The sequence below is a fragment of the Pipistrellus hanaki genome (genome assembly GCF_964339955.1).
Source record: "Pipistrellus hanaki genome assembly, chromosome: Y".
Classification (NCBI taxonomy): Eukaryota; Metazoa; Chordata; class Mammalia; order Chiroptera; family Vespertilionidae; genus Pipistrellus; species Pipistrellus hanaki.
The window spans coordinates 1,687,937-1,705,223 of NC_140525.1; the positions used below are offsets into that span (position 1 = coordinate 1,687,937).

The 17,287-nt window shown below is 37.7% G+C and overlaps 1 protein-coding gene across 1 annotated transcript; it reads left to right on the forward strand.

Annotated features, from left to right (window-relative positions):
* Positions 1-2,622: 2,622 nt before the first annotated feature.
* LOC311615856 (claudin-34-like) lies at positions 2,623-3,276 on the forward strand (the record flags this gene model as incomplete). Its single annotated transcript, XM_084871289.1, has 1 exon — positions 2,623-3,276. The coding sequence occupies one exon, from the start codon at positions 2,623-2,625 to the stop codon at positions 3,274-3,276; it is 654 nt and encodes a 217-aa protein (XP_084727415.1).
* Positions 3,277-17,287: the final 14,011 nt, after the last annotated feature.

Consider the following 17,287-nt stretch of genomic DNA (forward strand, 5'->3'; position numbering starts at 1 on the left):
ATATTTGTGTACCAGAGTTAATCCTCCATTGTTTCCTAAGTTTTTTTTTTTGATGTTTTTATTTATGGTTTTTATTTCAAAAAATTATGCCCATTTCAAATAACTGAAATTTTCGAACAGGCACAGATTATTTTAAAAAATCAGATTGGACAGTTTGCCTTCAGTGGCTGAGCATCGACCTGTGAACCAGAGGGTCATGGTTCAATTCCCAGTCAGGGCACATGCTTGGGTTGGGGGGTTGATTCTCATAGGGGATGTTGAGAAGGCATTGGATCCATAATTCTCTCTCTTCATTGATGCATCTCTCTCTCCCTCCCTCTCTCTCTCTCCCCCTCTGCCTTTCACTTTGAAGTCATAGCCTGAGATTAAGGAGCATAGGAAGCCATTTACACAGGAATGCCCTGGCTACAAAAACTGTCTTCAAAACAAGGCACAAGGGAATCACCATGTTTGGGGATTCATGCTGAGGTGGGAAACTAAAGACAAGCAAGAAACCAGGGATATTATCTCTTTTAAGCTGAGCGGTGGTGACAGGTGAATTACCCTTGACACCCACCCACCCACCCACTTTCCTTTGTCTTTCTTCCAAGACTCTTCCCTCTGTTCCATACTTCCATGTCATTGCACTGGTCTTTGACAGGTCATTGAGCTGTACACTTAGATTTGGTGCATTTTTCTATATGAATGTGATTCTGCACAACATCAATAACTTTCAAGCTCACTGGCCCTCTGATTCCATTGTATGTACAGTTTGTAACAGGCTGCTTCCCTTTGGTCACATTACATTTTATTTTTTATTTTATTTTTTAATTTCTCCTCAAGGTTCAAAGTATTGCAGATGTCCTCTTTCCCTGTTCCATTAACACCCTCCACCCTGCACCAACCCCAGGCATTCACTGAACTATTGCTTATATCCACAGATTATACATATACATTCTATGATTAATCTCATCACATCCCCCCTCTCCTCTATACACAAACACACACACACACACACACACACACACACACACACACACACTGACACAAACACACATACGGACACAAATACACTCACACACACATAAACACACGTTTTCCCTCAGAGATTTGGATTTCTCTCAATGCCTCCATATCTCTGGATTTATTTTGTTCATCAGTTGTTTTTTATCTTTATTGTTGAAAGATTACATGTGTCCCCCTTTGCAACCATCCACCCACTCCAGCACATCCAGTCCAAAACCCAGGGCTTCAGGACCCTTTTGTCTATGTTCATGAATTCTGCATATGCATACAAGGTCCTGTGTTAATTACTACCCACCCACCCACTTTCCTTTGTCTTTCTTCCAAGACTCTGCCCCCTGTTCCATGCTTCCATGTCTCTGGATCCACCCCATTCCTCAGTTTATTTTATTCATTAGATTCCACATAAGAGTGAGATCATGGGATCCTGGTCTTTCTCTGACTGACTTCTTTTCCTTAGCATGATACTTTTCAGGTCCCTCCTTGCTGTCTCAAAGGTAAGAGATCCTCCTATTTGATAGGTGCCTACTATTCCATTGTGTAATGAAAGACTGCTAAATGTTGGAGAAGGTGTGGAGAAATTGCAACCTGAATATAAAAAAACTCCCAAAACATAATTCCTACATTCACTGCAAAGAAGCAGCCACTAGGGGAGGCAGCTTAGTACTTTGTTCAAAGTTAAAGACACATACAGTGACAGCATGACCCATGCATGGGTCTCTCTCCTACCTATCTACACTCCAGAAATTAGAACATACACCCTTGTAGAGATTTAGACACAAATGTTCACAGCAATGGAATTTGTAAGAGACAAAACTTAAAAGGATCTAACTGTTCCCAAACTGATGAAGGGAAAAACAAACTGTGGAGCATCCATACAATGGAAGATGGCTCTGCCATTGAAAGGAATGATCTGCTCCCAGGAGCTACAATACAGATGAACCTCGACACTATTATGCAAGGTGAAAAGGGCCAGACACCAAACATCACACCAGGTGCGACTTGGCTGCACTTGTAAGTTTGGTATGGAGCTCCATTGTATGGCTGTAGCATACATTACATCACCAAAACCTACTGTTGGGTTTGACATGGTTTACCATTGTTCAATGTCACACAGCGCTACTTTGATGCCCATCTCTATCATAAAATATCTGTCCCTAATCTTCATTGGGTCTTTCCACCAATGCCCATAAATGGAACTGCCTGTTTGAAAGTTTGAACATATTTTGGTTGATTTTTGAGACAGGGAGGGGGAAGAGAGAGAGGTGAGGAAGAAAGAGGGGAGGGAGGAACATTGACTTGGTATTCCAGTGACTGACGCATTCATTGGTTGCTTATTGTATGTACACTGACCAGGGATTGAACTTGCGATTTTGGCTTATTCGGAAGACGCTCTAACCACTTAGGTACCCTGCAACGTGAAAGTCTACATATTTGAAAGCTATCAGTAAAAATTTCCCAAGGACCCTTCCTCAGCAGAGAATGGGGTTCAAGTGTCTCCATTGTGGAATTTGGAATTTCCCTCTCCAATATAGCCCCGCTGATCCCCAGGGGCCGGTTCCAGGACTGTTTGACCCATCCTAATGATGCTCTATATTGGTTTGCAGTTCCCCGGGATACATGGCCATGGCCTCCCTGGTCCACAGTGCCAACTGCCAAGTAGCGGGCTTCATTGTCACCACCATAGGATGGATCTTCTCCATGACTTGCATGGGCCTGGCCGAGTGGCGCGTTTGGTACATGGAGAGCAGCTCTGCAACCTCCCCAGGGCTGGCCTGTGTAGGGATGTGGAAGTTCTGCACTTACCAGTCCAACAACCTCCAGAGCAGAGCCATAGCGTGTCACCGCTACACGTACAGTGACACCTACCTGCCTCTCAATATCCGCATCACTCAGCACCTGCTGCTGGCTGCCAACCTCCTGGCTCTCCTGGGGAAAGTGCTTACCATCATGGGTCTGCAGAGAGTGTGTGTGGCTCATCTTCAGAAGGAAAACACCTGCAATCTCTTCTTAGCTTCCGGAGCCCTGAGCATCATAGCTGGGGTATTTATCTTCATTGTTCTGATCTGGAACTACCACGCTGTGATGAATGAAGACGGCATACGCTTCCCACCATCCTTCCACATGCCCTTCAGGCCAGACCGGCAGGAGATTGGCAGCACAGTCCCCGTGGCAGTTCTGGCTGCCATCCTGATACTGCTGAGTGGGCTGTTTACCCTGTCTTACCAGCTTCTCCCCCGACAGCCAAGTGTACCTGAGGCCTCAGAAGTGTGAAATTCCCAGTTGCATAGCTTTGCAAATCCACAAAGTGAAGTTAATGTGGAGGTGCAGTATTATCAGGATGCTCTAGGAAATAGTTCCAAGGGCTCACAAAGCCATCTTGACCAGAAAGTGGGCATTTGCAGTATGTCCAAATTGGGCTCATTGATTGGTTAATGAACTTCATTAAATTTTTTTTCCCAAACCAACCACTCCTCAGCCATCTTTATTATTATTGGGTAAAGGAGGGTCTTGCTGCAGAAAGATTTCTTCACAGGGAGGGCCTTTCAGTACAACCTGCGCCCTCTCCAATCCTGGAGTTTCTGTCTTTGAAATCATATGAGGGAATTGGCTGAGACCCACAACCCTGTTTGATTCATTTCTCACAGCTAAATAGAGGTTTGTGGGTTTTTTTGTTTGTTTTATTTTGTTTTTTCTACTGGTGGAGATTTCCCAAAAATGGAAGGGTACCTTTCCTTTAATATTACCTCACCACTGTGACTTTACTTAAGTCTCTCACCTTTCCTTTCCTGGATTCCCTTAATCACAACAGTAACTTGTTCTAAGCTCACTTTGCTCTAGTGTTTTGGAGACCCCACAATGTGTCTGCCATCATACTATGAATCCCAGAATCCCTTGTGCTCCCATGTTCTTGGTTTCCTCTTCTGATCCTTGGGATGCAGAAACCAAAAGACTGTCAAAGCCAGCCACCTCCAGGCAGGCCTGACAGGACCAGGAAATCCAGTGAAGTCCCCTGGACACAGGAAGCTTGGCATCTTAACCCGCCTTTGGTTGCTCTGGGCCTGTGTGTGTAGGCCCAGAGCTCTTGTGGAAGTGGAATGCACACTGCATCCCAGCAAAGTTGCAGTGGACATCCCAAGCTGCTCTCCTTGGTGGTTATGCATATGCCCTCTGCCCACAGGCCCAACATCTTTGTCAGGTTAATTTGCATACTCCTCCCTGATTGCTGTGGTCATCGAGGAGGTATGCTCAATTTACATGTTTTCTATTATTATTGTAATTGATGTTATGCACCTACTGTGTGAAAATGAGAATTGCTGGGATTCTCACAGCTTCCCCTCAACCTCCCACTAGAAGCAGGAAACGTGACCACCTATTTCATGGCAGTAACACCTCTCCATCGGGACATGAAATTTGCACTTATGTGCAAAAGCAGAATAGTGGAAGGAATTCCCCTTTTATTACCAGACACAGCAATTTTGATTTGCCATATTTATTTTTTCTCTTTCTTACCTTCTTTTTATCTATTTCTCATTCTCAGAAGTCTCTGAAGCAAACCCCAGACATCACAATTCTTCACCCTGATACACTTCAAAACTAGTCTTTAAAAATTGGGAATTACCTTGCATTTCCTAAACCATAGTATGCCTTTAAAGTTAACAACTTTTTGTTGTTCTTATCAAAGGCTTCTTAGAATTTTGAAAGCTTGAAAAAATAATTTTACAGCTCTAGCTGGTTCTTTTCAATAAATAGAGTATCGGCCTGTAGACTGAAAGTTCCTGGGTTCAATTCTGGTCAAGGGCACATATTCAGGTTGTTGACTCTATGCCCACTGGGGGCATGCAGAAGGCAGTCTACCAATGATTTTCTTTCATCATTGATGTTTCTATCTCTCTCTCCCTCTCCACTCCTCTCTGAATTAAATATGTATTTTATTTAAATAAGTGTACAATTTTATTTATTTTATTGCATAAGTCTTACCCACTCACTTTGCTCCTTAAGGCTCAATTTTAAACACTCCCCCTCCACACCTTTGCTATTTACCTAAAAAAAATTTGATTTGCTGAAGAAAAGGAATCAATTTTCGTGTTTTTGAAATTGCTCCCTATCCCTTAAAGCTTAATTAGATTCCCAGTCAGCATAGGTTTAGTGTCTACAAATCTAAGTAACTGCTCACAGAACCACAGCCAATAGGTATATCCTATTTCTCTGCTTCATGGGTGGTCCAACTCACTCCCTGGGTAAGTTGTAAGCCCCTTTTCTCCCCTACTAACATCCTCATCTCATTACATTCCAAAATCATGTTTATTGCGATGTCAGGAGAGACAACAACTTCAGTTCTCTCACAGACTAATGTCTTCTTTCAGCTAATATTAACTAGATGAAGTGCCTCTAAAATGTGCAGTCAAGAATTTGGAGACATAACATACACCTGACCCACACCCTCTTTTCCATTGCTTAGAGCTCCACAGAAATTTCAAGGGACTCAATTAAAACTCAACCATTAACTGGGGGAGGTCTTTAGTAGGTTTAAATTGAGATGAACTCACTTCAATGTGAGAGCTACAGGACTGACATGAAATGGCTTTCTTCTCAAACAGTACTGAAGTCTCTGAGAACAGAGTGTCTGACAAAATTTCCCCCTTGGTTTTAGTGTATCAGCTATTTAAACATGAGTTCCAAAGGCATTGCCTGCGGACCCTGGAATATTCAATGGATCCTTTGGGTGTGGGCAAGGGATTTTTCCCTCTTCCCTCTGATAGAGCAAGTGTAAAGAGATAGAAGCATGTCAAAACCGGTTTGGCTCAGTGGATAGAGCATCAGCCTTCAGACTGAAAGGTCCCGGGTTGGATTCAGGTCAAGGGCATGTATCTTGGTTGTGGGCACATCCCCAGTAGGAGGTGTGCAAGAAGGCGGCTGGTTGATATTTCTCTCTCATCAACGTTTCTAGCTCTCTATCTCTCTCCCTTCCTCTCTGAAAAAAAAAATCAATAAAATATATTTTTAAAAAAATAAGTAGAAGCATTCTTTAGGAAATGCCCCTGCTCTGCCTGCTATGATTTGCACAATGTCCTTAGAACTGGGTGGAACTCACTCCTCTGCATTGAGAGAGCCTGGTCCCCATCCCAGGGGTTTGCAAGGAGCCTCTGTGTCCCATGGAACATTCAGGACTGGCCTTGGACCAAGTCTTCCCCATTCTCCTTGCAGCTGTGCAATGGCTGGTAAATGGTTTCTAGGCAAACACCATCTCCACCGCCTGCCCCCCCCCCCATGAAATCTGTCAATGAAGTATGTATCATTAACAGAATGACTGGACTAATAAGTTTTAAACTGGACTTGTGTTATTCAAGTGAATCATATCTCTGGATATTTGAAAAAGAAAGCTCTTGGGAGACATGTTTCTAAATTCTATATATTGCCCAAACAGCTTTCTTCACCATTTCATTGCACTGATAAATGATTTACAACTTGGTGCTTTGCATGATTCTCCGTGATTTCTTAGTCTGAGGTAAAGGGTGCTTTCTGCTTTTTACAGGGCGTTTTCCCTCATTGTAAAAATCCTTTCTTACTCTTTCCTCACAGTGAGACACCTTTCCCCAACTGTTTTGTGTAAGTTACTGCTGCATCTTAGTGAACACAGAGTGGTTTCTTTCCATATATAGTATGCACACTATTTATTTCATGGATATCTGTATATTTTACTAACATTTTTTCTACATTCTTTCCTCTCCTAGAAGTGTAGATACTTTATTTTTTCTACAGTTTTTGTGACTGTGTTATACTATGCTTCCTGCTGTATTTAAAGATTTCCACACATTGTCCAAACATCTTTCTTCACCATTTCCTCACATTGATGAGTTAAAATTCTTTTCCAACTATTTCCTACAGTTTACTGCTGCTTTGTATTATTCTCAGTGGTCTTTTAGACTGCAGTACAGTGTGCCTTCTGCTCTTAGCACTGGATTTTCCCACAGTAACTGGACCAACTTCTTTCTTCCCTCTGTGCTCACATTGAGAAATGATTTACACTTGTTTTCCAAAGCTTTGCATTGTTTACTGTTGCTTTTTTGTGAGTACTTTGAGGTTTCTAACTCTGCTTTCTGCTCTCTTTCCTGGATATCACCAAACTGTACAAACACATTTCCATTTTCTTTCCACATGCAGTGATATGATTTTTACTTATTGTCCAATAAACTTGTATAAACAACTGCTGGTTTTCAGTCAGTTACTAATGGTTTTTAATGCTGTGCTGTAGTGGGCTTCTGCTCTTCAGCACAAACTTCCCCACATTGTCAAACACCTTTGTACAGTCTTTCCTCATGTTCAGAAGTGGTTTGCTCCTGCTTCCTATCTGTGTTGTAGAGATTATAGCTGCTGTTCAGTGATTTCAAAGTGCTTTCAAGAGTGTCCTCTAAAGTGTGTATTGCTCTTCAGCATTGATTTCTCCTTCTGCTCAAACAACGTTCTTCACTCTTTTCTCACCGTCCATTCTGTTCTAATAGTTTTGTCATTTATTGCTGCTTTTCAGTGAATTCTCATTGATTTTCAACTCTGTGTCATGGTGCACACACTGCTAGTGTTTTTGTTTTTGTTGTTGTTGTTGCTTTTTTTGTTTTTTTAATTCAATCAACTTGTACAAACACCTTTTAGTCGCTTTCCTCACATTCGTAAGTGACTTTCACTTGTCTTCTCTCTATTAGGAATACGTCACTGCTGATTTTTAGAGAACATTTAGGGTTTCTAACATTGTGCTCTAGTGTGGTTACAGCTTTTACTTGGTTCTCCCACATTGTACAAATACCTTTCTTCATGCTTTTGTAACTGTGAGGAAGGTGTACATTTGTCGTCCAAAGATTTTGTATTGTTTACTGTTGTGTTTCTGTCAATACAGAGTGGTTTCTATCACAGTTATAGTATGCTTTTTGTTCCATCTCTGGGACATCCCACATTTTCCAAACTCCTTTATACGTTTTTTCCTCACATAGAGAATTTAGTTTTGTTTTGTAACCATTGGTATCAAGAATGTAAACTTGTTTTCAAAGTATTTCCTACAGTTTTCTGCAGCTTTTGGTAATTCTGGGTGATTTCTTATAGAGATTACAGCTGTTGTTCACTGATTCCAAACACTTTCAAAAGTGTGCTCTAATGTGTGTGTTGCATTTCAGCACTGATTTCCCCTTATGCTCCAAAACTGTTCTAAAGTCTTTTCTCATTTTCAAAAGAGATTTTCACTTGTTTTCTAACTATTTTTCATTTACTGCTGCTTTTGGGTGAATTCTCTTATGTTTCTATTACTGTGCTGTATTGTGCGTATTCCTCTTTTCCATTATTTCACCTACTTTTATATTCAACTTTCTGGACTCTTTCCTCTCATTCAAAGTGACTTTCAGCTGTCTTTTCTCTATTTGATGCACATCAGTGCTGATTTTCATCGAATTCCTAGCGATTCAAACATTGTGCTCCAGTGTGGTTACAGCTGTCTTTAAATGATTTCTTTGCATTGTACAAAAATCTTTTTTCACTCTTTGCTCACAGTGTGAAATGATGTACATGTATTTCCAACAATTTTGTATCACTTACTGATGAGTCTAAGTGAACCCACAGTGGTATTCTAGCACAGTTTGATAATCCTTACTGCTCTATTTCATGTACATCACCACATTTCACAATCACCTTTTAATATTTTTCCCTCACAGAGATATGAGTGTTACTTGGTTTGAAACCATTTGCATAAGTTACTTTTCCTTTTCAGTGAATCACATCAGGTTTTTAACGCTGTGCTATGTATAGTATGCTTCCGGCTCTACTTAAGGGATTGTCACACATTTTAGAAACTCCTTTCTTCACCATTTTCTTACATTGAGAAATGATTTACACTTCTTTTCCAAGCATTTCCTATAGTTTACTGCTGCTTTTCTGTAATTTTCCAGTGATTTCTTAGATTGGGTATATTGTGCTTTTGCTTCTTACCTGGAATTTTCCCCAATTGTTCCAACTTCTTTCTTTCCTATGTGCTCTCAGTGGAAATGATTTATTCTTCTTTTCGAATCCTTCTCTATAGTTGACTGTTGCTTTTCAATGGGTACACAGAGGTTTCTAACACTGCTGCATGTTGCATCTGCTCTTTTTTATGGATACCATGCTTCCTGAAAATAAGACATCCTCCGAAAATAAGACCTACTTACAGGTTTCCTTCTGAGTGAAATATAAGACATCCCCCTGAAAATAAACCCCCCTTAGGCTAAACATGAGATATTTGGTCCACTGATTCTGAAACAAATAGAGTCACAAGAAATTCACCAAGAAATTCAGGAATTGGATTGTTATGATGATGTTCCAGAAGATGATGACATGATTGTCATTGAATAAATGGGTGAATTCTTGATACTATAGGATTCACAGTTTGTCTGGTTTGTGTTGACAACTACTGTACTACCGTACCTTATACAGGTAATAAATTTCCTTTATTTTCACTTAACAGTAAATGTGTACCATATTCTATTTCTTCATGGAAAAATAAGACATCCCCCTGAAAATAAGACCTAGTGCATCTTTGGGAGCAAAAAATAATATAAGACACTGTCTTATTTTGGGGGAAATAGGGTATCAATTCATTTTACAAATACCTTTCTACTTTCTATCCTCACAGAGCGATACTTGTCTTAATCGTTTTGTATAATGTACTCGTGTTTTTCATTCAGTTACTAAAGGTTTGTACCACTGTGCTATGGTGTGCTTATGCTTTTTATCACTGAAATACCCACATTGTCAATCATTTTGTACAGTCTTTCCTCATGTTCTTAAGTGATTTCCACCTGTTTCCCATCTGTATTGTAGAGATTACAGCTGCCATTCACTGATTTCAAATGCTTTCAGAAGTGTACTCTAGCCTAAATCGGTTTGGCCCAGTGGATAGAACATAGGCCTATGGATTGGGAGGTCCCAGGTTCAATTTTGGTCCAGGTTATGTACCTTGGTTGCAGGCACATCCCCAGTAGGGGGTATGCAAGAGGCAGTTGATCAATGATTCTCTCTCATCAGTGTTTCTAACTCCCTATCCCTTTTCTTGCTCTCTGTAAAAAAATCAATAAAATATATTTTAATAAAAAATGTGCTCTAATTTACGTATTGCACTTTAGCACATATCTCCTGGTGCTCAAACACCATTCTACATTCTTTCCTAAAATTCCAAAGTCATTTTCACTTGTTTTTTTTAAACTATATTGTCATTTACTTCTGCTTTTCATTGAATTATCATTGGTTTCTAATATTGTACTATATTGTGCATATTGCTCTCTCTTATTGATTCAACTGCATTGTACAAACTCATTTCTAAACTCTTTCCTCATATTACTAAGTGACTTTCCCTTGTCTTCTCTCTATTCGGTTACATCATTGCTGATTTTCAGTGAAATCCTTGGGCTTCACTGGGCTCTATTTGTGGTTAGAGCTGTCTTTATGTGATTTTCTTGTATTGTACAGAAACTTATCTTCCCTTTTTCCTCACAGTGAGAGATGATGTAGACTTGTTTTCCACTGATTTAGTATCGATTACTAAATCATTTGCATTTCGGTTAATACAGAGTGGATTCTAACAGAGTTATAGTATGCTAACTGCTCTATTTCATGGATATTCCCACATTTTACTAACTTCTTTCTACATTCTTCACTCACATAGAGGTGAGTTTTACCTGTTTTCTAACCAGTTGGGATCAGTTACTGCTGCTTTCCAAAGAATTACTGGTGATTTTTAAAACCTATTAACCGAGCAGGACATATAAGTACGTCCAACGTAAACAATATCCGGTATGGGTAGGACATATGAATACGTCCTTGAAATATATGTTGCACCCTGAAAAGGGCGGGATGTATATTTCTGAACAACAAAGGTGTTAATCATCCATACATGTCTCGACATGAATTTAAGACACGGAGGGAATCAGTATAATTTCGCTATTGAGAGTGGTGGGCGTGTTCTGGGTGAGCAGTGACAGGTACGTACTTACACTTACCTACCTATTTTGTATTATATATTATTTACTTATATTTTTATATTCTCCATCCTTTATATAATAAAAAATATATAAAATTGATCCAATCATCAATAATTTGTCAGAAAAGTTTAAAAGTTTTTATGTATGTGAACGAGAAATATGTGTAGATGAATCTCTTTTATTATGGAAAGGGAATTTATCTTGGAAACAATATATATCTAGAAAAAGAGCTAGATTTGGAATGAAGTTGTTTATTTTGAGTGAAAGCCAATCTGGGTACGTACAAAATATAATTTTATACACAGGCAAGGACACAATTATGGTTCGAACTACCCACAAGAAAAAACAATCAACAAGAATTCTTTTGGAGTTAACACATGACTTACTGAATAAAGGGTATAGGATTTACTTAGATAATTTTAAAAAATATTTTTATTGATTTTTTACAGAGAGGAAGGGAGAGAGATAGAGAGCTAGAAACGTCAATGAGAGAGAAACATTGACCAGCTGCCTCTTGCACACCCCCTACTGGGGATGTGCCCGCAACCAATGTACATGCCCTTGACCAGAATTGAACCTGGGACCTTTCAGTCCGCAGACCGACACTCTACCACTGAGCCAAATCGGTTTCGGCTAGATAATTTCTATACGTTGGCTGAACTCTTGTGGCAAAACAATACAGACATTGTTTGAACAATGAGGATAAACAGAGTCGGAATCCCCAGTGTAATAAAAACAAAAAAAAAATACAGAAAAATGAACATATGTAAGAATCAAAGACAAACTTATGGTTTTAAAATGGAAGGATAAAAAAGACGTATTGATGCTCAGTTCTATCATAATGACGAAAAGACAATGATTGAAAAGAGAGGTAGAAAGCAAGAAAAACCGAATGTTGTCCTGGATTATAACAACAATATGAGTGGCATAGATTTGGGAGATGGAGTTATGGTGGCCTACACGGCTGCCCGTAATAGGGTAAAAAATGTTTATAAAAAAATATTTCTACGATTAATTGATGTGTGCTGCTTCAATGCATATATTATATACAAAAAAGATAAAGGTCATTTGGATCGATTACAGTTTTTGATAGAGTGTGTAGAAAAATTGGTTGATAACAACATAGTAAAACCTCACCCAAAGACATCAACAAGCAGCTCTACATCTAAACCATCACGCTTAGTTGAAAGGCATTTTCCAGAACAAATGAAAAGCAATATAGGAAAACTAAATCCAGGAAATGCCGAGTTTGCTACAAAAAAAGTGTTAGGAAAGGATCTACATACAGGTGTCAGGTATTGTAAGGTAGCACTATGTATCAACAATGGTTTTATAATATATCACATGGAAGTTGAGTTTTGAATTTTAACATCTATATTTCAATTTTTTAAACTCAATATTTCTATTTTATTTGTGTGCTTTTGTTGATTGTTCTGTAATAGTTAACTTTTTTGTATTTTTATTGTGTATAGAAATAAATATATATATATATTTTGTAATCTTTATAATTGTTTGTAAAATTTATAATATTTTAATTTGATGTTTCCATATTTTTGTTGGTATTCTTTTCTATTTGTAATTTTGTAATTTCCTTTGTGCTTTATATAATATATAAATAAATGAAAAATATATATACTTCATTTATTTTAATTAAGTATAAATAAAAAAATAATATTATAAAATTACTTCCACTGGGTGTGAGGTACTGACACGTCCTAGTGAAAGAGTTTGCGTCCATTGTACCTTGCATAACTAAAAAGGGAACTCCCCAATTAACAGGTTAACACTGTGCTGTAGTGTGCTTCCTGCTCTATTTGAAGGGATTTTCAATTATTGTATAAAAATCTTTCTTCAACATTTCCTCACATTGAGAAATGCTTTATACTTCTTTTCCTTGTATTTCCAACAGTTTATTGCAACTTTTAGTAATTTCTCAGTTATATCTTAGATTGACGTAGACTGTGGTTTCTTCTCTTTACATGGGATTTTCTCACATTGTACCAACTTCTTTCTTCCCTCTTTGCTCACATTGAGAAATGATGTACTTTTATTCATTTTTTAATTAAGGTATTATATGTGTACATATCTTAATATTGCCCCTCCTAAATCACTCCCTTACATGTCCTCACCCCACAGTGTTTTGCATCCATTGGTAATGCTTATATTCATGCATATAAGTGGTTGAACTCTTATCTCCCCCCACCTGTCCCTAACCTTCTCACTGTAATTTGACAGTCTATTTGATGTTTTACTGCCTCTGTATCTATCTTTTTCTTCATTAGTTTATAATGGTTTTTATTATCCACAAATGAGTGAGATCATGCGGTATTTTTCTTTCATTGACTGGCTTATTTCATTTAGCATAACATTCTCCAGTACCATCTAGGTTGCTGCTAATGGTAAGAATTCCTTATTTTTTGTGTCCGCATTGTATTCCATTGTGTAGATGTACCATAGTTTTCTGACTCAGTCATCTGCTGAATGGCACCTCTTTCCAAATCTTAGCTATTGTAATTCTTAGCTCTTTCCAAGCCTTAGCTATTGTAAATTGTGCTTCTATGAACACAGGGGTGCATATAACTTTTCAGAATGATGTTCATCTTTCTTAGGATATATTCCTAGGAGTGGGATTACTGGATCAAATGGGATTTACATTTTTAGTTTTTTGAGGAAACTCCATACAGTTCTCAACAGTGGCTGCATTCCACCAACAGTGCACAAGGTTCCTTTTTCTCTGAATCCTTGCCAACATTTGTATTTTGTTAATTTGTTGATGATAGCCATTCTGACAAGTGTTAGATGCACTGTGTTGTACTTTTGATTTGCATCTTGAGTAGTGACTTTGAGCATGTTTTCATGTGTCTCTTGGCCTGCTTCTATCATCATTCAAGAAGATTCTATTTAGGTCTGTTGCCCATTTTTTTTAATCATTTATCTTCCTTTTATTAAGTTGTATAAGTTGCCTGCAGATGTTGGAGATTATAACTTTATCAGTGATAACATTTGCAAATATGTTTTCCCATCTAGTGTACTTTCTTTTTGTTTTATTGATGGTTTCTTTTGCTGTGCAAAAGCTTTTTATTTTGGTATAGTCCCATTTGTTTATTTTCTCTTTAGCTTCCATTGCCTAGGAGTAGTATAAATGAAGAGGTACTTTCAGCATATGTCTGAGATTTTGTTGCCTATGGATTTCTCTAGTATTTTTATAGTTTCCTGTCTTATGTTTAAATCCTGTATCAATTATGAGTTTATTTTGTGTATGGCCTAAGTTGGTGATCCAGTTTCATTTTTTTGGATGTCCAATTATCCCAACACCATTTATTGAAGAGACTGTCTTGACTCCATTGTATGTTCATGCAGCTTTTGTCAAACATTAATTGAGCATAGTGGTTTGGGTCCATATCTCAATTCTCTATTCTATTCCATTGATCAATAAGTCTGTTCTTGTGCCAGTACCAGGCTGTTTTGAGAACAATGGCTTTATAATACAGTTTGAAATTTGGTATTGAGAGTCCTCCTACTTTATTCTTTTTTCTCAGGATCGTTGTGGCTACTCAGGGTATTTTTTTTTTATTCCAGATAAATTTGGGGAGAGTTCTTTCTCGGTCTGTCACAAATGCATTTAGTATTTTAATGGGGAGTGCAATCTATAGATTGCTTTGGGTAGTAGGGAAACTTAGTACAATGTGAGAAAATCCCATGTAAAGAGCAGAAAACTACCAATCCATGAACATGGTGTGATCTTCCATCAGTTTACAGCTTTCTGTATCTCTTTTTTTCCTGTAGTTTTCAACTCATAGGCCTTTTACCTCCTTAGGTAAGTTTATTCCTAGGTATCTTAATTTTTTTTTTTTTTTTTTTGTTGTGATGGTAAATGAGATTGCTTTTTTAGTATTTCTTTCTGTAAGTTTGCTATTGGTCAATAGAAATGCCATATATTTCTTGGCGTTAATTTTGTATTCTTCTATATTGCCTGATTCACTTATTAAGTCATTTTTGATGGAGTGTTTTAGGAATTTTATGTACAATATCATGTCATCTGAAAATAGACATGTTTACTTCTTTTCCAATTTGGATGCCCTTTATTTCTTCTTCTTGTCTAATTGCAGTGGTTAATACTTCCAGTACTGTCAAACAGGAGTGGTGAGAGTGGGCATCCATGTCTTGTTCCTGTTCTTAGGGAAAATGGTTTTAGTGTTTGCCCATTGGGTATGATGTTAGCTGTGAGTTCATACTATATAGCTTTTATTACGTTGAGGTATGATCCTTCTTTCCCCATCTTGTTGAGAGAGTTTATCCAAAAAGGGTATTGAATTTTTTCAAATGCTTTTTCTGAATCAATTGATAAAATTATATGATTTTTTTTATCTCTCAATTTATGTGATGTGAAGCCTGTGTGCTTTTTTTTTTTTTTTTCTGAGGTGGGTTCCTTATAAACTGCAGATATATGAGTCTGCTCTGATCTTTATTATTTTCTTCAGATTACACTGGGTTTTTCTTATTTCTCTTTTTCTCTTTGAGTTTCAGGGTTAGATTATTACCATTGTTTCTTGTTTTCTTTCAGTGAATTTATAGAGCTATGAACTTCCCTCTCAAGACTGCTTTAGCTATGTCACATAAGTTTGCGTTATTTGTGTTTTCATTGTCGTTTGTTGTCATGATGTTTTTTATTTCTTTTTTGATCTTTCTGATAATCCATCATTGTTTAATTGCATGCTGTTAAGTCTTCATGTTTTTTGATTTTTTATTGTAGTTCATTTTCAGTTTTATGCCACTGTGATCTGAGAAGACGCTTGACATGATTTATTTTTTCTTGAATTTGAATAGTCTTTGACTGTGACCCAATATCTGGTCTATCTTTCAAAATGACTCATGTGTACTTGGGAAGAATGTATATTTTGTGTCTTTGGGACAAAATGTTCTGAAGATGTCAATTAATTCCATCTGGTCTAGTGAGTAATTTCTTTGCTGATTTTTTGGTTTAAAGAATTTGTCCAATGGTTATAGGGGGTATTAAAGTCTCCTACTATGATTGTATTGCTGTAAATCTCTCCCTTGATATCCTCCAGGAGTCTTTTTATATATCTGGCTGCTTATGTACTGATTGCATATTTGTTTACTAGAGTTATTTCTTCTTGTTGGATTGCTCCCTGTAGTATTTTGAAGTGGCCTTTCTTATCTATTTTTATGTCCTTCACTTTGAGATCTAATTTGTCAGATATAAGTATTCCTACCCTAGCTTTTTTTTTTTTTTTTTACTTCCATTCACCTGAAAAAGCATTTCATATCCCTTCACCCTCAGTCTGTGTGGATCTTTTCTGAGGTGGGTTTCTTTTAGACTACAGATATATGAGTCATGCTTTCTTATCCAATCCCTTACTCTATGCCTTTTGATTGGAGCATTTAATACATTTACATTTAAAGTTATTATTGATAGGTACTTGTTTGTCACCACTTTTATCCCATTTTAAAATTATTGAATTTTTTACAGAGAGGAAAGAGAGAAATAGAGTTAGAAACATCAATGAGAGCAAATCATCAATCAGCTGCCTTTAGCACAACCCCTACTGGGGATGTGCCGGCAACCAAGGTACACACCCTTGATTGAAATCAAACCTGGGACTTTTTAGTCTGTAGGCCGACACACTATCCACTGAGTCAAACCAGATTCATTGATTTTTATTCTTTATTCCTGTGTTCCTTCTTCACTTCAGATCTCTTCTCTTCTCGTCTATTCTTTTCTGTTCTCTTCTCTTTTCTTCTCTCCCCTTCTCTTCTCTTCTCTCTTCTTATTTCTTTCTTCTCTTCCCCTTCCCTTTCCTCTTCCCTTTTTTCTTTTCTCTTCTTTTCTTTTCTCTTCTTTTCTTCAGTAGACCCTTTAGCAATCTCATATTACTTTTTTGGTGGAAATAAACTCCCTTAGTCCTGTTTTGTCTCTGAAGCTCCTTATGTCACCTTCAATTTTGATTGATAGCCTAGCTGGGATCAGTATTTTTCAATATGACCTTTGCTTTGCATCTTTGTGTATGTCATTCCATTCCCTTCTGCCCTGCCATATTTCTGTTGAGAAATCAGTTACTATTCTGTTGGGGGTCCTTTGTAAGTAAATTTCTGTTTCTCTCTGGCCAATTTTAAGATTCTTACTTTGTCATTGGTGTTAGCAAATTTAATTATAATGTGCCTTGGTGTTGTTATTTTGGGGTTCATTTTTCTTCAGACTGTGAGATTCTTGGATTGTATGTGATTTTTCTACCCTGTATCAAGGAAGTTTTCTGTGATTATTTCTGCAG